We start from the raw sequence: 22,821 nt of genomic DNA, 5'->3' as shown, positions 1-22,821 counted from the left end.
CATTAAAAAACTAAAAAGGTAGAGATGTGAGTCTCAAAAGCACAAAAAAAGATTTCAACATGCGTCAGCAACATGAAACTTTGCTGAGGTTTGCAGAACTGACTTTTTTCAGGGGGTTAACTATTTCCTCAAAGGAAGTGAGACTTTCAGTGGAATGAATTATCCTTATTTCCTCTTGTTGGACAGGAGGTCAATGTCTGCAGTCAGGAATTGCAAGCATCGGCCTTTAGGTGGAATCTTGGAATCTTGCTACAAGGCTGTGAATATACAGGTCCTTCTCAAAATATTAGCATATTGTGATAAAGTTCATTATTTTCCATAATGTACTGATGAAAATTTAACATTCATATATTTTAGATTCATTGCACACTAACTGAAATATTTCAGGTCTTTTATTGTCTTAATACGGATGATTTTGGCATACAGCTCATGAAAACCCAAAATTCCTATCTCACAAAATTAGCATATCATTAAAAGGGTCTCTAAACGAGCTATGAACCTAATCATCTGAATCAACGAGTTAACTCTAAACACCTGCAAAAGATTCCTGAGGCCTTTAAAACTCCCAGCCTGGTTCATCACTCAAAACCCCAATCATGGGTAAGACTGCCGACCTGACTGCTGTCCAGAAGGCCACTATTGACACCCTCAAGCAAGAGGGTAAGACACAGAAAGAAATTTCTGAACGAATAGGCTGTTCCCAGAGTGCTGTATCAAGGCACCTCAGTGGGAAGTCTGTGGGAAGGAAAAAGTGTGGCAGAAAACGCTGCACAACGAGAAGAGGTGACCGGACCCTGAGGAAGATTGTGGAGAAGGGCCGATTCCAGACCTTGGGGGACCTGCGGAAGCAGTGGACTGAGTCTGGAGTAGAAACATCCAGAGCCACCGTGTACAGGGGTGTGCAGGAAATGGGCTACAGGTGCCGCATTCCCCAGTCCTGGGCTACAGAGAAGCAGCACTGGACTGTTGCTCAGTGGTCCAAAGTACTTTTTTCGGATGAAAGCAAATTCTGCATGTCATTTGGAAATCAAGGTGCCAGAGTCTGGAGGAAGACTGGGGAGAAGGAAATGCCAAAATGCCAGAAGTCCAGTGTCAAGTACCCACAGTCAGTGATGGTCTGGGGTGCCGTGTCAGCTGCTGGTGTTGGTCCACTGTGTTTTATCAAGGGCAGGGTCAATGCAGCTAGCTATCAGAAGATTCTGGAGCACTTCATGCTTCCATCTGCTGAAAAGCTTTATGGAGATGAAGATTTCATTTTTCAGCACGACCTGGCACCTGTTCACAGTGCCAAAACCACTGGTAAATGGTTTACTGACCATGGTATCACTGTGCTCAATTGGCCTGCCAACTCTCCTGACCTGAACCCCGTAGAGAATCTGTGGGATATTGTGAAGAGAACGTTGAGAGACTCAAGACCCAACACTCTGGATGAGCTAAAGGCCGCTATCGAAGCATCCTGGGCCTCCATAAGACCTCAGCAGTGCCACAGGCTGATTGCCTCCATGCCACGCCGCATTGAAGCAGTCATTTCTGCCAAAGGATTCCCGACCAAGTATTGAGTGCATAACTGTACATGATTATTTGAAGGTTGGTGTTTTTTGTATTAAAAACACTTTTTTTTTATTGGTCAGATGAAATATGCTAATTTTGTGAGATAGGAATTTTGGGTTTTCATGAGCTGTATGCCAAAATCATCCGTATTAAGACAATAAAAGACCTGAAATATTTCAGTTAGTGTGCAATGAATCTAAAATATATGAATGTTAAATTTTCATCACGACATTATGGAAAATAATTAACTTTATCACAATATGCTAATATTTTGAGAAGGACCTGTAGATTCTGCTTCGAATAATGAAATCTCCACACATTGGAAAGTGTCTTTTAGCTTGTCTGCTCCCGTGTTTCGCTGCGCTCCAAACAAACATCCACAGACTGACGTACACCTTGAGAATCGGATCTCCAACTTCCCAGTTCATTCATTTGGTTGTTTTTCAGTGCTGTTGCTTACTGCTCAAATAGCCTGACACAAAACGCAGAGCTCAGACTTCAAATACATCCTCAGAAGGGATCAGGCCCCTTTATCCTGCCTCTGAGTTTTAAACTGTGTGCATCAAAGCTCAAACAAAGCATAGAAACAAGAGGATTGTCGTTTTAAAGTATGGCAGCATGAAAAGGACACTTTGGTTTTCTGCAACAAATATCAATTCAATTCAATTCAAAGATACTTTATTGATCCCCGAGGGGAAATTAGAATTCCAGTACAACCCATCCAAACATACATCATGACACACGCAATATTTTAGATTTACAGAAGAAAATAGTGTTATAGAGCTAAGTATTTAGAGGAAAGTTGAACCTTTTCATGTAGCCACAATATGCCTGATAGATGGGTTCGTTGTAATCTGCAGCTGCTAAAAACAAATGTTTTATCTCATAAGTCGAACAAAGAGTAGAAGAGAGACAGACGTAATAAAGGAGAACTCTCTGATTATATCTGCTGTTGTCATGGCAACGTTTTTAGAAATGCATCATAATGGTCTCAGAGCTGGACTAATGGGAAAATCTTGAGGGTAAAGATATAGCCAGAATGTCTTGTTTTCAGGAACCCGATACTGTATCATCTCATCATCTCGTGAGAATGATTATTTGTTACGCTCTTAAAGATAAAGAATCATTGATTTGGGCTAATTTGTAAAATCAGAGCAATATTTGCATTTTTAGTTTGATAACTCTGCAAAGAAGTTGTAAGTAGTACAAGATGTGTCTTTGTATTTTATGCATTTTAGGGTTTTTCTAACATAGGCTTGTGCTACTTGTGTTTATATTGTAATTTTCGTTTCCAACTCATTCCGCCTCTTCGAGAACAAGACACTGTGAGGTTTTAAACGGTTACCTATGAGCTGCATGAGCTCAGGGGAGATGGTGCAAATAAATACAGTTAATAAAGACATGTTCCAAAGTGAGATCCAAGGAATATCATTTCAGAGCTTTTATTTTCTCGGTGGGAATCAAACTGGACTTACAGAGTCTTCTGGAGGCCTTTTGATCTTGAGCCATTCCACAGATGGCCCCTTTACCTGCAGGAATCTGTGGAAGAGGTTCTTGAAGCCCTTAAAGTCCTTCTTGCAGACCTAAAAATGTGGACAAAAAAAAATTTAGAATGTGGTATAAAGATTCAATGTATCCACTGCATTTACAGTGTTTGTGATTATTGGGTCTTTTTTTTTTATTTTAAAGAGACGCCCATTCTGGTTGTGGAAAAGTTTTCAAAAATGTTCCAAACCTTATGAAATGAAACAGAAAAGCTTTTTATATCTATAACAGGATTTATTTCTAATATTTATCAAAAATAAAAACACTGTTTTCGCTAATTGGAAACTTTGAAATTCAATTATCCTTACAACAGACTAAGGTTTGATTTATGTTTGGTTGATCCTTCGTCATCTTTAAGAAAGTCTTAAAAAAGTAAACTTGACGAGGTCAGTGTGCTTCTTACCCTTTTACACACAGAACAGACAAGTTTACATTTAATTCAGCCTAATGACTAATAATAATAATATTTCATAATATGTAACTGCATATAAATATGGACAATTTGCTAAATAAAAGTTTTGGAAAACTATTTAGGCGTTTGAACAATAAAAAGCAAAAGTCAGCAAAGAAACATTTGTAAAAAAGATCAAGTCTGAACCCGGTCTCATCTTTAGCCGTATGACTTAAAAAAAAGAAATCAGGTCATTTTTCATTTGGGCAGTTCTTCACACAAACGGAGATTTTACCCTGCAGTGCTCATCAGGAAATCGTCTCATTTAACATCTTTCAATGGGAACTAATCAAGTTCAAAACTGAGGTGCTCTCTGCTCTTGGTGTGCATTAGAGGCTGACATTTTTTCGGGAATCCCGTGACGGGAGACAGCATGAGTAAAGATCACGTGATTGGGACGGTACAGGATAAAAAATGAACGGGAGCGGGAGCGAACCAATAGGAGGGAAAATAAACTAGGATCAATTGTCTTTGGAAATGTAAAACTGAGACTTTGTTATAAACTTTAAGAAAAAAAAAAAAAACTTGGCTCGACGCTGCCATTGTGTAGTTTTTTTCCAAGAATCATATACTATAATGCGAGTCAAACGAACTACACGACCCACAAGCCAACCGTGTTTCTGATCGATGTTTTCCACCTGCGTTCAGGATGGAGGGAGCAAACGCAGGTGGAGAACTGGACGTGAAGTCAGAAGTAAGGACTTATCTATTAAACTCAGAGCTGACAGGAAAGTCGCAAATATTACCGATGTATTGCGTGGGAACGTAAAAAGTATAGCGTGGGGATGCAAAAGAAAAACAATTCCCCCATGTCCCCTCACGGGCTCCGTAGTAAGGCTTCATCAAGGGAAGATATTAAATAAATATGTTGTGAAATAGAAAAAAATTGAATGTAACATTAAATGTACAATTTATTTAATACATCGTTAAATATTAAGTGTACCACTAATTACGTCATGTCGTCTTTAAAATTATACTTAATTATTCAGTGGCACATTTAATTGCATTATAGTCCATTTCATGATATAATGGTACATTTATTGTTTCTAATGATGTATTAAATAAATAAATGGTACCTTTAATTTAATGGCACATTTAATGTTACATTTCTTTCATGTTACATATACTTCACTTATGAGACATTCGCAACATTTATTTATTTAATGATTATTTTATTGTTTTAATTTTGTCCAGTTTGACCCTCCATTCTTGATGCCTGTATAGGAGGTCATGTCAGAATATGAATCAGATGTTCTGGAGCAGACACACATCTAAAACTTGCAGAGAAGGGGTCCCTGAGGACCAGGGCTGTGAACCATTGAGCTACAGTTTCTAAATTATGAAGGTAATGCCTTGTTGCCCTTTTGTTCACCAAGTACAGTTCTCTTACTAGGTGCATTTTTCTTTTGTTTCAGCAACTTGAAACATAAAAGTGATGTCATTGTTCAAAGGAAACAATCACTTAATAAATGAGTAAAATACAACTAGGTACATTTTGTTTATTCAACTAAGATAGACATGGTCTGTTTCCTTGTTTGATATTTTATTATTTCTACTACAGCTAACAACAGGGACCTAACTGGTCCTTCAAAGAAATTCCCAAAAGACTAAATGAAGAAAACAAAAATGGGAGAGGCACAGGAGTGGGAGTCGTTCTAAATGGGAGTGGGAGTCAATTTACCAGGAGTGAGACGGGACAGGATTTTTTTTTTAATGCTGGCCTGGGATTGGGATGGGACAAGATATTTTTCTGTGGGAGCAGGATGAGACAGGAGAGAAAATCCACTCCCGTGTCATCCTCTAAAGTGCATGCATGCTGTGTCATCAGTGTTTACTCCAAGCTTTTTATCTTCACACACACTTGGGTGTGTGTGAAGGGTCTTCAACATTTGTCTCTGACTGACGCTCATTGCCGCCACCTGAAAGACAGAGGCTGCAGCCAACACAGTGTGTTTAAGTATGTATTCTCACACAACCTTTGGTAGCTTGAAACCAGAATGTCCACATTAAAAACAGGAATATTGGCAAATTTGTTGTTTTTTTTTTTAGCTGTTTAGCTGATGTTCTGCTCCAAAATGTTTTACTTCCAACACCTGACTACAATTGTCTGACACATCTGGCCGAAATTCCTCAAAGAGACCCTATAATTTAAAGAAATTAAACAGCTGTTTAATGTCTGTGTGCCCGTAGGTGTAACCCTGGTTGGTATTATGCTCCAGTGCGTCAGATTTAAATTTTCCCAGCATCGCGTGGCGTCAGCCCTTCTAAATCACAACCAGATGGTCAGAGAGAGAGAGAGAGAGACACAAAGGGAGGGATGAAGACAGGGTGTTGGCGTACGTCTCTGTCGGTCCCTGAGACCGTGTCCACCAGTTTCTCCAGCTCCGTGTCCATGGAGCTTTCTAGCTGCTGCCGCATCATTTCCTGAAACTGAGCCATGCCTTTGTGGGCCACTCGTTCACTCAGACCTGAACAAACAAAACAGAAGAGAAAGAAAGGTCAAAGTTCGTTTCTTTCCACTGATGCAGCAGACATTCGGTTGTGTCTTAATTCAGATTTTCAGACTTCCTCCTCATTTTATAAGCTCAGTGTCATCTACAAGAACGGAAAATGTGGGGATTTTGCGTCCAGCTCTCTGGCATCGGGCTTGTTGGGCTTTCTGAGCACCCGCGCACTGACAAATAACTTTGGTTGTCAAATATTTAACAGTTACATGTGAAATAGAGGTGTAATGAGATCTTGGGCCACAAGTTCTTGCGATGTTAAAACTATCAACATTTTTCACCAAAGGGCTCTCTAGTTGCTGTCAGCATGTCACATTGTCTGGTGAACTAACTTTTGTTATGAGCTCCAGGTACTTTGTATTAAGAAAGGAAGTAGTTCTTGAGCTGCCCTGTCATGTGGACAGGTCAACTAACACTGCTCAATGGACCCAAAGCATTGAAGTCATCTCCATCGCTCTCAAATAGCTTTCTGTGAAAGGATTTTAGGTACATCGCAGATAAAAAAGGAAATGGTGACAGACAAGATATGAAGTGAGCTGGACGTTTAAAATTGCTGTAACATGACAAGTATCCAGAGAAGAGCCTAGCAACCCCTAGACACAGGCAAAAGCGCTGTTCAGAGGTATTTTGCCAAGGAAGCAGACAAACAGGAATAATTACAATGTATCGATAAGTCCTTATGGCAGCTGTGCTTCAGAATCGTCCCTAGAAAGTTGACCACAAACCTGGTTTAAAGACCAACACAAGAGGTTTTGATCTTGTCTCATTCTCATGCATGCGATATCGTGTATCCTCTTGTCTCTTGGCCTGGATGTATTGTAACACCTCAAATATCAAATTTATTTCAAAATATTTAAAAGAATGAAGATTTAGGCCTTTATTTAGTAATTCTCACGAGTTCTCCTTTCAAACCATTTTGCTATGGATTTGATTAATGTAGAGGGACAGCTAAACATCATCTTCGACCAATCTTTGATATAACAAAAAATTCACTGATGTGTCGTAGAAATGAATCATCCGTCACATTTCCGTTCCCAAACTGTTCTGATCAGTCCTCCAGATTAAAGACAGAACATCGGCAGCAATGTTCAAATACAATGTTTGGGTTTCTTCCTTCAAAATCACACTCATGGGCAGCCTGTCTGTGATACGTTGATGGTTGCTCTACAACCAACAGCTGGAAATACTTTTCACTGCAGTTGATTTTGGTTAAAAATTCTTTTGTTTATTTTTTAATCATTAAAACCCTTCATGGACTCATTTTTGGATACATATTTTTGTTTTTGGCTTAGGGCCTTTAAAAAGAACTCCAAAAGTCATCATGAAGACATACTTGTAAAGGAGAGAAAATGTCAGAAAAACTCTACCTATGACTAAGACCTTAGAAGGGACGACCACACTGATAAAGAACAGAAAGGTGATGCAATGATTAGCAAGATTGCCTCGTAACACAACTATCTGTGGTCTCAACTATATGAGCTGTCTTCCCATGCCTCTGTGTTTTTATTGTTCACTCCAAACACAGGGAGTATTACACCTCTTCAGAAGAAGAAAGTCCGTTTCATCTGGGTTTCTGTTGCTTTAGTGTTCAAATGTAGTTGTGCGCCTGCACCTCTTCACTACTCCACGTAGCCCTACGAGACATTATCAAACTCTTTAGTCTTCAGATTTCTGCTTTTACTTTGTTTTCCCTCCACTTCTCCTCCTTAAATTTAAATGTGCTGCTCCTTCGTTACATCCTCTTATCCTCCTTTTTGTAAGATGGCCCGGCATGCATTCACTCTACAAGCGAACCACTTAAGGGTCCGGATAAAATGTGCTGAGACCCGCAGTTGTAACCGTGTCAGGTTATGGATCTTTGGTCCGTTTCAGTGTTCAGTGGGATGGATTCACACTGGCGTGATCCAATCTGTCTGCAAAGCATGCAGAGAGGAAGTTGATAAGGAGTAATGCAATGTCTAATGCATGACTGGCAGCTGCTTGCAACTTCATAGAGAATACAAAGAAAGTTACCTGCTGTATAAAAAATGTTTTTGGAATGAATTGCTTCATCCCTGTTGTTGTAAAAACTTTGCCAAAGTCATTTAATTGGACTATCATCTGATATATACAGTTTTGGGAAAATCTAATTATGTCTTTGCTTAGAAAAAACATCTTCCCTTTAAAAAAATAATATGGCAGCGGGACATCTGGAACAATTCCCATTTGACAAATAGTCAAAATAATCGTTCACTAATTTAGTAATCCAATAATCAAATGAAGTATAGACTCTTAAACAAACCATTTGCTAAAAGAACAACCCACTCAGACCAATACTTGGACAAAAATTGTACAAAACATACAAGTACATTTTGCATTTAAGATGAAAACTTTGTTTGAACAAACTCATCTATGCATAAATGAATGTCTGCAAACATCAATGAACTGAAGCAACTTTGCAAGAAGAGCAGACCAACATTATGACAGACTAATAAAGTTATAGAGAAATGAGTACTTGAAATTGTTGTTGCTAACAGGCAGTTCTACAAGCTACTGAATTCTGAGGTGCACTTTCTTTTTCCCGTGGCAGTAATCTTGTCTTTTCAAAGCACTAGAAAGGGTTTTAATACTGCAGTAAGGCAGTATTAAAACCCTGGTGTTAATCTACATTTTATCTAGGGGCTGTGTTAAAAAAATCGACTTTCCAATTCTGAATTGATTCTCATATTAATTCCTAAAGATCGATTTATATAACCAAAGATCGATTTTTTAAAAGTACATTTTCCACTGTGAGCTCTAACGTGTGAGCCGGCACTTCCGGCTCCACTCCAGTAGGTGGCGGTAATGCACCAAACAGCTGTTTGCCAACCGCCACGATACAGGAAGAAGAAGAAAAATAAGAACAACAACAACATGAAGATGGAGTTTTAACATGGCATCGGGCCATTCGGGTAATGTTAGCCAAGCCCTGTAGTTAAACACGCCCGACACACTCAAAGCCCCGATCTGGCAGCATTTCGGATTTAGAGACGTTGTAGACAAAGGTGAGCCTTACAAAAGCAAAGCGATTTGCAAGACATGCCGAGTAGAAGTGAAATATTGTGGAAATCCGGCCAACCTCAGGAATAACAGGAAGTCACGTCTAAGACATCCTCCGGGCCGCAACAGATGAAACTCCAGCAAACGCTACAACTACCAGCCAATTCTGCACGTTCCCAAAAGCTAACAGGCGATTGCGGCCTTTTATTTGCAAAGATATGCGGCCGTATTCAGTTGTTGAAAATGACGGTTTCAGGCGGCTATTGAAAGTAGCAGAACCGCATTATGTTATGGTGTCTCGCAAACGTCTGTCTGAAGAAGTCATCCCAAACATGTACAAGTCCGTAAAAGAAAACGTGATATTTTGAAACTAGCACTTTGTTTACCTTAACCCTGGCTGAGAATGTCAGGTTTTGTTTATATTGTTAAAATAAAAGTGCATTTGTATTCAACAGAAACATCTTTAAGGTGAATTTTTACTGTCATATTTTACCAGGTTAGTGTCCAAATTGCAGCTGTAGATATCTCTGGTGTGCTTTGTTTTCTACCCTGGATCTGTTTGGGTATTCTGCCCTATAGCATGACATTCAGTAAGATAGTTTAATCCTTACAGCCACCATTAACTACCATTACTTAATTAATTTAATGTTGAATGTTAATAGAATACTAGTATCAATATGTTTCATAACTACATTGTCATGTAATTCAGGTGACAGCTTAAAACAAATTAACACCAGCAATCCAATATCGAATTGGATTGAATAGAATCGAAAAGAATCGATTCTAAATCTTGAGAATCGGAATCGATTCTTGAAATTTGAATCGATTCCCAGCCCTAATTTTATCTAGCATTTGTTTAACTTGTTTTACGTTTTTCATCTCTAGCAACGTTGTTTTACCTTTTATGTGAAATATTTGATTAATCACATCTGTGCTTTTTTAGAGAAGCTATTTTGGAAGAGAGTTGATTTTGCAATCCGAGGAGTTAATCAATAACTTTTACAATACACCATACAGTGTTATAACGTCATTTCACTGCTTTTGTGGCACCTGGACCAACTTAGATGAGGTCTGCTTCCAAATCTGTTCGTGAACTTTATTACAATTTTTTATTGTGAGAAAATCCTAAAAATAGAATTTTAGGGCTTTGTTTTGCAACTTCAGCCTAGTTTAAGAACCAAAGGTACAGTTAAATCTAAATGAAAGGTTGTCTAGGGACCTTACAGGTAGTAATGCTGTCCTTTTCTGATTTCTAATTAAGAGTTAACTCATCAGTAAGTCATTTGTTATTTCCTAAATCCAATATACAGCATGTGAAATCATTATAAAGCCAAATGGAAACCAATTACATTTTTGGAAGAAGGAAAAAGTGTGTGGAAAAGGTATCAAGGTAATCATTAGACTGTGAATATGATTAACAAAACACAGCCTATGCTATTCATCATAATATAGTCTGACAACTTATCTTAGTTAATGATTATTCAATAAAATGTGTGGCAAGCCCACAGGCGGGTTTAGCAAGTAAAAGTGCTCACCTTAACAAGAGCAGGACCCTAAAATGCAATCATTTCCATTCCTTTCGGCTCGCAGCAAAAGAAGGAAATGGATAACGAGCAGCAACAAGTGTGTCAGAGATTTCACAGTATGAACTGTGGCCTCAGTTTGTTAATGTGGTGTTTCAACATCCCTATCGCTGCCATTAAGAGACTCCCACTAAACTAAGCGCACTTTAATCAGTGCAGTAAAAACACCCTGATAACTGGAAGACAGGGACATATTTTATAGCCAATACAATGTCAGTGGGAAAAGGTTTGCCTCAACATAACTAGAACCAGAATTGAATCGTTCTACAAAGCTCGCTTTGGCAGTAAACATGCAGAATGTCAAAATAAATTGACATAACATCTGGTAATCCAGTCCCCCTTAAACTGGTATTGGCAGTAAAGTAAGCAGGCAATATATGTGACTAGAGCACCAAATATGTTTACTTCGCAAGATAGCTTAATAAACTTAAAAGTCGACTGTTGGAAAGCTTCACCCACTGTTCTACATTTGTTAAAGAATAGCAGGAGAAACGGTTTAGAAACAGAAATGAAACCAAAACAAAATGTATCCTCCAACAGTCTGGAAAATCACACATTTTTCCATATTCGATCTTCTGTTTTTCCATACTTATTCAAACCTGGAAAATAAAAAAGCCAAGTTCATGCTTTTCCAGAATTTTTGAGGCTAGCTTGCTGTAGAAAAGCGAAAGATGTAATAATTTAGTACAAAACTGACCACAAAACACTGCAGCAAAGAAGACATTTTGAGCTTTTACAGAAATCGTTATTATTCAACAGTTTGATTTATTCATGTTGTTTAACATTTTAACAAAAGGACCCATGATCTCTAAAAAGACTACTGATGGTATTAGTTTATGTTCTTCGAACATCCTTACTGGCCCTCAAATTCCAGTATGATCCGACACAAGGAAAGACTAGGCGACAGCACAAACTCAGCCTGCATGACTAAAGTAGACAGATTGTACATTTGCGCACCATTTTAGATCCTGTTTGCTTTCATGACCAACTGAAGCAAGGATAAACCTGTACCAGGTCAAACATTCAGGACACTGAAAATGTTATCTACTTATGTCACCCTGGTGGGATTGGCAGACTTTTGCTGAAGACTAAGATAGTTTTTCCAGCCTCCGTTCTTCAAAGAGCTGCCGAGATCCACAGCTCAAGAGGAAGAATCTGTGTTTAGTGCAACTATTAGTTGTGCACACCACTTATCTGGCATTTATGGAAGATTGGCAACAAGAAAGCCATAAACAATCCTGATCAAAGTTTTCCAGTAGACATGTAGGGATACAGTCCAACACCAGGAAGAAGGTGCTTTAGTCGCATGAGACCAAAATGTGACCTTTTGACCTACATGTGAAAGACAGTATTTAGTAGAAAGCTCCATATCATCCAAGACACACCATTCCAGTCATGAAACATGGTGGTGGCAGCATCATGCAGTGGGGATGGTTTTCAGCACAGAGCTGATGAGAAGATGGTAGGGCAATCCTTAAGGAACTGGGGCAGAGGTTCACCTTCCAGCAGGACAAAACCCTAAACATACATCCAGAGATGCCATGTCCACAGGTGCTCATTATGCAGTATGGAGTTTTTGCAAATGCATGCCTTCCTCTTTACAATTATGTACGAATGCTTTTGCAAGGCACTGTAGAGAAAGACAAAATCTAACACTGTAGCTGGCGCAGGGGTCATGTGCCACCCATATCCAGAGGCTTCAATCCTCGAAGCAGCCCGTCGCAGGTTTAACTCCCAACCCCGGCAATCTTTGCTGCATGTTTTCACCCTCTCTCCACCCCTTTCTGACCTCTTGTCTTTTATGACTGGACAATGTATTGTCCCAAGAGTTTGGAACCTAGAAGCTTAGATAGCCTAAAAATTAAACCGACAGTGTTGCTCTTGAACTGAAAAAAAAAAAAAAAAAAAGCCAGAAAATGATCTTGAATAGAAAATGTTGACTGTTTACTTTAATTCACTAAAAGAAGTGACTGAAAACAGCTATGGTACAAAGGGCGAAGAAAGGCAAATCCCACCGCCAAAGCATTCTATTTTAATATGAAGGAAGCAGTGTGGTTGAAATCTAAGATGAATAAAACTGGACCCGGCAGCTGCATTCAGTTATGACCGATCCCTTCTGTATGTGGCGAAAAAGCTCTGTAATTTAAATTGTTGGGTGAAATAAAAGTGCATGTTTGGAGTAAAACAAAACAGAATAAATGTCTGGAAGGCATTCCAAACACACTAGAGAAAATAGCCGCCTTGGAAAACTGTTTTAGCTCATTTTTTAAAAAGTGGAGAAAAAAGTAATAGTAAAGTTTTACTAAGAAACAAAATATATCCTTACCTTCTACATAAAGTGCCATGATTAAGCTGCCAAGTATAATAAATCCAGTTAAGTAGTTTCAATCAAAGAAAGTCTCATTTATAAGTTAGTTTTTTCTTCACGAGATTCACAGAGGAAAGCGAAGTGTCAGTGAACACCTCATTCCCTAAATGAACACCAAAATTCCCATGAGGTATTCTTAACGCCGCCTGCTCGATCGTTGGAGCTGATTAATCGTGCGAGCATTCCAGGGATGTAGGCATCCTGTCAATCTCAGGAACGAATTTCAAGCGAATCATACTCATCTCATCGGCGGCTCCAGACGAGTAAAACTACGCGGTTACGGGTGGCAGAGTTTGCCTCTCTTTACATTCCCAGTTACTATTGAAAGCACGTCAGAAATCTTGGCTGGGAATCAGAACACACCTCTGATCGTTGTATTTCCCATTGCCTCGCCCTTAACATGCATTTTATTACTATGTTCAATCCAGAGTCCACGTTTACACTGACGCTGTCAACTATTAACTGCTGAGGCAGAGTGTACTGAAACCATAATTAATTTAGAAGGTACAAGAAACAGTGAAAGAGGGATAGATGAAATGTCCTCCAGGAATGCTGTCCAGTTGGGCCAACTATTCAACAGCGTTTCCTTGAACACAACGCGGAAGAAAACGTTCGCTTTTCCGCTAAATATCTTTGGCAAACCGTTCGGCTACCGGCCGGTCAAAAACAAGCGAGCCCCCAGCTGAACGACAGCATTCGGTGATAAACTGATGAAGCAACGTTTAGAATGAAGCCATTTTCTTACTGTGTGTCTGTGGGGTGCTGGTGGAGAAAAGTCAATGGTGTCGTCCTGGACTACAGCAAAGAAGACAGCGATAAACGCTCAGTTTTTTTGGTTTTTTTTAACCTAGCCTACTTTAAAGCACCATGCACCTGTTTCCTTCAAACTTCCACATTTGGGGAAATGAAAAATTTAGAAAAGTAAACAGTTTAAAGATATTTAACAATATAATGCAATTCCAACCAAGGGCAAACGGGAACCAATGAGAGAGCTTCTTTCCTGTGATGACATTTTTGGAACCAATCGTTTTTTGCGACGTATTTTCGATGGTTTATTGCAAGCGATAGACGTACACGGTTAGACGCTGCATTGGCTTCGTTGTCGAGCAGAAACGACACGTCGGCGACTCCGCCATATTGTGAGTGGCAAATACTAACACGTACGCCTGGAAAACTGGGTTTCCTGAATAAAAGAAACAGAAAATGTCACATCTAACTATATCTGGCGATAGTATAGATGTACAGTAATGCATGTCCATTTTTAGAACTACCAATGGTGATAACTGAGATGAAAACTGCCAGTATCTGCAAAATCAAAACAAGCCAAAACAAGCAATATGAAACGCCTTGCAAAAAATACACTCAAACTTACTTTTACCTCTTAAAATATATTAAGCAACCTAATTTCATTCCACTTTATTCAGAACAATTAAACTGTATTTCTGTAATCTATACTGTTTTGTGAAGGGAGCTCATCAAACAGGTTTATGCCCATTATAAGAAGGGTTTGACTGATGCAATGCTAATAAAGTTTTTTATTGATTTTTGAGAAGGGTATAAATAATATTTGTTATTCTATTTTGTTACATGACATGTGCACAAAAATACTTTTTGTTCATTATTTTTAACTTCTGAGAGATTTCTGTCAGAAACAAACTTCTTGGTTAAATGAAAATAATTCAATTTAAAGTCTGGCAGAGGTATAAAAAAAAATAGTCTCTCTCTTGGCATGAAACACTAGAGAAAGAGACCACAACTAAAATAAAATTGTGGTAGCATTTAGTTCTGGATGACAGATTTATTTAATTTCTTGTTATTTATTACTTTTCCATCTAATGTGAGACAGAGGAACCTGGTGCACATAAAACCTCACAACAGAAAACAGTCACAAAGCTTCACCTAAGAACCTTTGAAATTGAACTTTCAGGACCTTTTTGCGTGTCTCAACAAAAATGGCGCCCAATCTGGCAGAAGCGTCGACACAGCATCTACTCTTCTATGTCTATGAAAGGAATTTAGTCTCTTTTCCTGGATTCATGCCATTTGGCTGAGCTAAGGAAGCAACTCCCAAACGGCTCTTCGCGTTATTTAGAATTAAGCCAAGTTTAGCTTATTAGTGATACCTACAGGCATACTTTTTAATCGCATTACATATTATTTTAAAATCTGACAATAAAATAATCACATAGACCAAGCATCAGTATTTCTTACATTTGGGTGTTAAACCTGGTGGAAATTTGCTAGTGTTAACAAAGCTGCTTACACTGATCTGTGTGTGTGTTTCTAAATCTGTAAACCAAATCTTAACCACCTGTAAATATTTCTGTATTAAAACATGCAGGAAGTACTAATCTTGGAATGGTATTTTTCAATGGAAAATTTTGTACCCTTAGAGCTCTTTTTGACCTACTGTGACCTTTTGTCAGTCTAATTACATGTACGTTAATGGTTCTGATGCAGATCAGATAAGGAAATACTGCCCCCTTCTGACAAAAACCGGAGTTGTGTAACTTCTTACAAGCTTCTGCAGCACAGCTATAAAAACTTGATAGGAGCCCCGTAGAAATATTAAAATAAATATAATTTTCCATATTTTTCAATAAATAAGATATTGAGAGATTAAAAAAGCCAAATATCCAGATATTTCACTTATATTGGGTTTAGTGGCAACAGTGAAAGATGGTGTCGTTTGCTCAGAGGAAAACTGTTGGATATGCAGACTCATTAAAAATTGTTTATGAAAATGATAGATTGTGCTTAATAAAACGGCTTCTTACTAACAGGGAGTTTAAAAGGCAGCTTCTTTGGTTGGACATTTGTAGGTAGTTCATTAAACCATAGGTTCTGAAGCAAAAGTTGATGTCTCCAATTACTGTAGATGCTTTTTCTGCAGCGATCAAGAGCACAAAGCAGATTCCCTTTATAATCTTTGATATTTGTACTATGATACAGGCTAATAGCAGTTTTCACAGTACACATGATCACATTGAATAAAAGACCATCAGTTCTAGCTAATCAGATCTCAAGATACATTGCCAAACTGGTAAATCGGGTCACTCAGAACCAAATTGCAAAAACGTCTAACTATTAAAAACAACAAGAAGCAACCATATTGCTTTATATACATTTTTTATTTCTAACGTCGAGTCATCAGTTACAGTGTTTAATGACAAGTGCATCACGGACAATATGAAAGACTCTTCCGTCCATTCACTCACCTCCAGAGAACAAAGTCTGATAAGCAGCTTATTAAATGTTAGGAAGAGTTCAGGTAGTGTATGCTGAAGTAAAATTACGTTTATTGTTTTTCTAGATAACAAAAATATGTCTAGCTCGTATCCAGTGGACACATAAATCCATCTACGTCCTCAAACCCTCACTTTCTCTTTCACACCAACACAAACATCTGCACAAAGTATCGAAGGGGTTTATGGAGTGCTGCCTTACAGGCGTGCCTCCGGAGTTTTGGGTCTGTGTGCATGGTGGAGGGTTGGCCCACTTGAATGTAGTCATACTCCAAGGAAAGCCACAGCTGTGTCTCTCTCTTCCATCAGCTCTGCTGCTGTGGCGTCCATCTTGGACCGAGAAAAGTCATTGATCGGAAGCCCCTCGACAATCTTCCAGATCTTATCCTAAAGAAAAAAAACAGCATTCACATTGTTCTGTATTTTCATGCACGTAAGAAGAAAATTTCCAACATATTGAACAAAAAAGTCCTCAGTAGGCTTGCCGAGATATGAGATGATGGCTACCTTGATCTGGACAGGAAATGAGTAGATGAGGTCTTCTGGGACTGCATAGGAGTTTCCAGTTGAGTAGATCCCTAAAGACGTGAACTCCCCCTAAAGAAAAGAGGAAACGAGTCAATTTGAAATGCAGTGCTGCTTCATCAGAATGCAGACTAATAATCTTTAACAAAAAATGATCTGCACATTGGGAGCTCTGTATCATAAGATTAAAGTCATAAATAAAGGATGGATAAATCAGGACTAATGAATTATAGCATCCAAACTGACAAAAGAAACTAAAACCGACCGCCACAAGGTTATCCCAGCATATCATATCAGATTGTTTAGGAACCTTTATATATAGTCCATGACTTATAAATATACTGTGACACAGGGGCCCGTTTGTTTTTGGCCACTCTTAAAAATCAGAAACACAAGAGAACCGGAACCACAAGTTATGCCGGAACTGGCTACTCCTCTCAACATGCCCATATCTAGAGTCAGAAGTTAAAACAACTCATGCTGGACGAAGATCTAAGTTCATCTTACCATCACACACAGAGGGCAGCACAATGAGGGAGGGGAGAAAACTAATCTCCAAAGCTTTTCCAGGGGTGTAAAAGTTGTTCTTGCTCAGCATGAAAATAAAATCAGTAGACAGCTAAAAGCATAACAGCATATCAGGATGTCTACTGCAGAGTTTCTGTAACAACCCTAAATGCATCAGTTAATCTTATATTTATAGACAGAAATAAAAATAAAAAATCCATAACTTTTCAATAAATCATAGGGGCCTTTGCAGAGATCGGGGTCTACACACATCAAATTTCTGAAACTCTTGCAGCATCCAAAGAAGAAGCTGAAAAACAGGCACCCACAATAAAACAGCAGAAGTGCAGTGTACAAGACATCCACAACTGGTGCTCCTCTGCTCCAGGGGAAAGTTACTATACGTTACATCAAAACATCCGATTTAATGAACAGAAAAATGTCCTGGCTGGCCCTCATTGTTTTCCATCACCGCCAATAATCTGACTCCCAGAATAATTTGCCCATAAATGTCACAGATTGAATCCTGAGTGAAGCTTGCGCTCCAGATGAACAGCTGGAGCTTCGATAATTTTACTGCCCGTTTCCAAGCTGATTCAGCAGGGAGGAATATATGTCATTGATAGCTGGGAACCAGCTATCAATGACATATATTCCTCCCTGCCACAAACAGACTAATTAGTTCAGATCCTTAAAAGATAAGCAGTTTCTGAAACAATGTCTAATAAACACTTGCACAGTTGGTTGCACTGTTGCTTTGGAGCTAAAAGGTTCTTGGTTTGAATCCCTGGTTGGGGTTTTAATGCATGGAGTTCATCTCTTCTTCCTGGGCATGTGTGGGTTTTCTCCAGTTCCTCTGACCTTCTCCCACAGACCTAAAACATGAGTGCTGACTGGTTCCACTAAAATCAGCCTTAACTATGTGTGTGTGTGTGTGTGTGTGTGTGTGCATGACAGTCTGTCCTGTGTTTCTCTGTGATGCCCTGAGATGGAATGGTGATCAGTCCAGGGTGTACCCCGCCTCTAGCCCAATGACTGCTGGAGATAGGCACCAGCCGGTAGGCACCTACCCTCTTGGATTTCTGTAAAGGCACCTATTGAGTTAAACAGGTTTCTGAAAGAGGACAGTAAAGTATACAACAACAGATGCGATTTCCCTAAACAGAGTCGTAGTGTTAGGAAATCCGCCGTTTACCTCTGGGGTGCCAAACCAAATGTCCCTCATGTGGTCGCAGATGGCCTTGGCTGCAGACATGGCACTGGACAACTTCCTGGCCTTGATGACTGCAGCACCTCTCTGTTGAACTGTCTGTAAGAAGACAACATAGACTTGTTGATAACATTTAGAAAAACAATGTAAATGGGTCACTCAAGTCTGGAAGGTTTGCTAAAAATACAACAAAAATCTAACTGAAATTTGGCAAAAATTGTGTCCTGTGTTTGATTCTGAGTTTGTTTATGCAAGCAGTAACTGTCTTGTAGCCATTTCCTTATTAGGATCAACACACATTTGCCTTATTTGTTCTCTGGTCTTTCCTATTCTGAGGAATAGCAAAGTAAAAGCAGATAAAAGTGGCATGGGACAGAGGAAGATTGCTAATTACAAGCTGCTAGACACTGATTAATTTAAAAGAGCAAAGCTTACATTTTAAAAAAGCCATTAGTTACCCTTATTTTAAACAGAGGAGCTTTTAGGTGGAGAATCTGTGTTTCTAATAAAAACAATTATTTCTTACCTGAACAAATGTACTCAAATTAAAAGGTTGAATTTTCTATGACATTATTCTCATTTTAAGGGGTAACAATAATTGTGAAGGGTGCTTCATTTATTGCCATCATACAAACATGTTCGAAGGTTTGCTTTAGCTCTAACAGAGGAATCATCAACTCACAGCTATAAAATCTCCTTTGAGCCAAGCATCATCCTTGACTGCGTCAAAGCAGGCGAGCTCGCTGCCAGACATGTTGACCTTGCAGTGGTGAACATCGGGGTACTGGGTGGACGAGTGGTTTCCCCAGATGATGACATTCTTCACCTGGGTGGCAGGAACACCACAGCGGATCGCCACCTGCAGGATGAGAGGGAGAGTTCAGTTTTCATGGCTGCTGAAGGTCTGAGTGTGGAAGCGAAAGTGCTTATAAGAGGTGGCGAACCTGGGAGCGAGCCCTGTTGTGATCCAGACGTGTGAGGCAGGAGAAGTTTTCTTTGGGAATGGAGGGAGCGGACTTAGCTGCAATCAGACAGTTTGTGTTCGCAGGGTTTCCCACGACCAGCACCTGAAAATTGATCAATTTAAATACAATCCCATTAACCTCTCGTGTTTCTCCCTGTGACCGCAGTAACACAACAGACTAAAAATTTGTGTGGACACTCAAACATAAAAGCATTTAAAAAAGACACAAATCTGTAACTTTGAGGAATATTTCCAAAATTTTAAATAAGTAACAAAAGATAAATCATTTTCTTAAGCACTAAATATTACCTTGACGGTCTTCTTGGCATACTTATCCAAGGCGGCTCCTTGGCTCTTGAAGATGGCCACGTTGGCTTTTAGAAGGTCCTTCCTCTCCATCCCCTCCTTCCTGGGCATTGAGCCCACCAGGATGGCCACATCAAGGTCTTTGAAGGCCACCTCCTCCTTGTCAGTGGCTACAATGTCTGTGGGAGCAGAAAATAAACTACTGGTGGTTTTTATGCTCTGTGTGGCTCCAATGTTGTTTTTTTTGTCACAAAAAACCCCCAAAACTCGAGGATGAAAAGTCGACAGTTAATCCTTTGTGTTTGTGGGCTGTTTTATACATAAATGATTCCTAGGTCAGAGTTAAAATGGACTGGCAATTAAACTCTGAGAATCACTCTATTGACAGTGATCAAGTACTGGGCTAAAAAATAAGCCTAAATGGACTCTGAATGTTTCTCATGCAGACCCAGAACTGTATCTGTCCATCTCAGTCGCTGCCTAAAGCGCTGTCTTTGCTAGTTAATACAGGGGCCTCTCAGCCCCTGTCCAAACACAGCAATAGACAGCACAATTTCACAGAGAAAAACAAAATCTAGGTCACAATGGAGTTGGCACATAATGGCCCCTAACATCCAATCTGATGATGAGGGTTAAAATTGCAACATCTGTAAGAGTTTTACACATGAAGGTCAGGTGGGCTAATCCAATGGCTCCAGAGGAGACAAAGCAGGGCTGTATACAAATCCTAGGGTGAACATTTAGCTTAAAAAATAAAAGACAATAATTTTTAAACCAAATTAAAGATACTGTCTTTAAGTACTCAGGAGTGGATACCTGCTATAAGTACCTGATTTGGTAATATTATCAGTAAACATGAAAAAATAACTTACTTGATTTGGAAAACTGGGATTAAAATGGACATTACATTCTAGACTACACAGGTTGCAAGTTTTCCTTTCTTATTCAACCATTTCACTGCATCTAAATGTTCTGCATGTCAATGCCATAAATGGGCCACAAAGGCTTGATCCACTTGAGATCATGCTAAAAACATATAATTAGGAAACCAAACGGGAAAGCAGGAAATCATGCCATGGTAGGTTTAAAGCACTCCAATGTAAAGTTTTGGTTTAGTTGACATTGTGTTCTGACCATGCCTTAGTTTATACATCACCTTGGGGATGTTTCTAAGCCAAAAAAAAGGTACACGTGAATGTTTTTGTTTTCTTAGCTGGAAAATCACAGCCCTGACAGGAACAATGACATACCTCAATTAATCTGTAATACAAATCTAGTTATTATGTTACCAAAGAGTGGAAAGGGGAATTTAACTTTGAGAAAACTGAACCAAACATCAGTTGCTACCAGAATGCTCACTGCATTTAACAAAGGCCAAGAGTTTGTTTACATACAGCATGTCATTGTGGTACTCTGGCTGCAATATGTTAGACAGGAAAGCTCTGCAGAGGACAGTGATGGGAGCTCAGAGGGTCATTGGAGTGTCCCTATCCTCTGTCTTGAATCTGTTTCAGAGCTGCTGCAGGAACAAGACTAAACATGATAAGACTTCTCACATCTTCTTCATTAGGTTCTTAAACTGCCATCTTTAGCTTAGTGATACCACAACATCACCAGCAGAACCATCAGACTGCTACACAGCCTTCTGCCATAAACTGTTCATTTATATGTTGTAGCTACTTTTTGCATCTGTAAATGTGTGGTTTATTCAGTTAATCATGTTTTACAGTAATCTGATGAATGACCCCCAGGAAAATATCTCATGTTATTGTAAACTATTGATCTGATTACATAGTTGTATTTATTTTCTCATACCTCTCAGAAGTGGAAGGGCACAGTCCTGCAGCTCCATGACCACCCCCTCCAAGACTGGCAGCATGGGAGTTATGTCCAAAAGGAGCAAGATGATTGGCTAATAGAAGAAAGGGAGGAGAGGCATTTGGTATTAGATTAAAATCAATGAAGCATATTTAACTATAATGGTCTGTATTTAGTAATGAAGTGCAATATGTGAGACTTGTTATAGACACACTGAATGTGTAAGCCACAAGACTCTGTGACAAAGGTGTGTGCCAAACGGATCAAGTGGTTTTAAAGATGGACTAAGACTCTTGGCACAAGATCCTCCTCACTGACTTCAAGGACAATCCTCTTTCATTCAAGGCCACATGAGTGAACAAGTGGAATCGATTCAACCCCAACTGAGCCAACATCTGTTCAGTACCACCCCCTTCAAAATATGGCTTGGGGCATTATCCACATTCACAGCAGTTTACTCAAACCTGTCAATATCCGTCACACTTTATACCACTTCATGAGATAATGGTTTTTATGGTTGTTAGGGTAAAATAAAGTCCATCTTGACCTGATCTTTGCCAAAGACATCTCCTTTGGTGATGCTCAGCAACAGAGAATATGCAATCTGGCCAGCAGCACCGGTCACCAGAATTCTGATAGGCTCAGACTGAAAAATATAAAGTGAAGAAACACAAGGATGTTAGTACATATTATCCTGCTTTTAGAAAGGCAGCTTTCTGACTGTGGCAGCTAAATATTTCAACACGTGTGGTAGGGGTATCTATTTCTTGCCAAATGGATTACCTAGAGCAGGGGGTCTGGGTATAAATAGACCCTCTGGCCTCCCTTAGGAACCCACTGTTGCATAACAAAACCAGGATAAACTTAGGTTATCAGCTGATCCACACCGCTACCATTCATTCATTACCTTAAAATTCACCGCAAATAAAACACATAATTTGAAAAGAGAACAACAGAACTACAAATCAGTTCAATCAAACTTTTTTTTTTTTTTCACAAATTTATTTCAGGTTAGACATAAATTTTTACAACCAGAAGGACAATGACATTTTTTTTTTTTTTGTTAAATACATATTAACAATGCTTTACAGAGGAAAAACAATCTTCTGTTTCTAGTACTCACCATGCTGACAGTGCAACTCGAACCACTTCTGACTGAAGCCTGAACTACCTCCTATTTAAAGACTTACTTCATTACGACACTTGTATGAGTCATACGGCAGACA

The 22,821-nt window shown here is 39.2% G+C and overlaps 2 protein-coding genes across 3 annotated transcripts in view; both read right to left on the bottom strand.

Annotated features, from left to right (window-relative positions):
• The window catches only part of ugp2b (UDP-glucose pyrophosphorylase 2b), a 34,902-nt gene extending 21,175 nt beyond the window's left edge, over positions 1-13,727 (bottom strand). Inside the window, exons 1-3 of the mRNA XM_047351691.1 lie at positions 12,979-13,727; positions 5,888-6,015; positions 3,027-3,134 (exon numbers count right to left, since the gene is read on the bottom strand). Coding sequence (XP_047207647.1) covers positions 3,027-3,134; positions 5,888-6,015; positions 12,979-12,997 — 255 coding nt within the window. The 5' untranslated portion in view covers positions 12,998-13,727. The remainder of the gene's footprint in view (positions 1-3,026; positions 3,135-5,887; positions 6,016-12,978) is intronic.
• Positions 13,728-16,132: 2,405 nt separating this feature from the next.
• On the bottom strand, positions 16,133-22,780 carry mdh1ab (malate dehydrogenase 1Ab, NAD (soluble)). 2 transcript variants are annotated; one of them, XM_047351599.1, is made up of 9 exons: positions 22,719-22,780; positions 22,143-22,241; positions 21,593-21,689; positions 19,781-19,956; positions 19,452-19,574; positions 19,190-19,366; positions 18,493-18,606; positions 16,773-16,862; positions 16,133-16,652 (listed from the first exon to the last, which is right to left on the bottom strand). In XM_047351599.1, the coding sequence occupies exons 1-9, from the start codon at positions 22,719-22,721 to the stop codon at positions 16,530-16,532; spliced, it is 1,002 nt and encodes a 333-aa protein (XP_047207555.1). In that variant the 5' UTR covers positions 22,722-22,780; the 3' UTR covers positions 16,133-16,529. The 2 variants fall into 2 exon arrangements, with proteins under 2 accessions (XP_047207555.1, XP_047207556.1); XM_047351600.1 differs by lacking the exon at positions 22,719-22,780 and adding an exon at positions 22,379-22,432.
• Positions 22,781-22,821: the final 41 nt, after the last annotated feature.

The sequence above is a fragment of the Girardinichthys multiradiatus genome, chromosome 22 (assembly GCF_021462225.1).
Source record: "Girardinichthys multiradiatus isolate DD_20200921_A chromosome 22, DD_fGirMul_XY1, whole genome shotgun sequence".
In the NCBI taxonomy this organism is placed as follows: Eukaryota; Metazoa; Chordata; class Actinopteri; order Cyprinodontiformes; family Goodeidae; genus Girardinichthys; species Girardinichthys multiradiatus.
The sequence above is the reverse complement of the archived record's forward strand: the minus strand, read 5'-3'. Positions and strand labels throughout refer to the sequence as shown.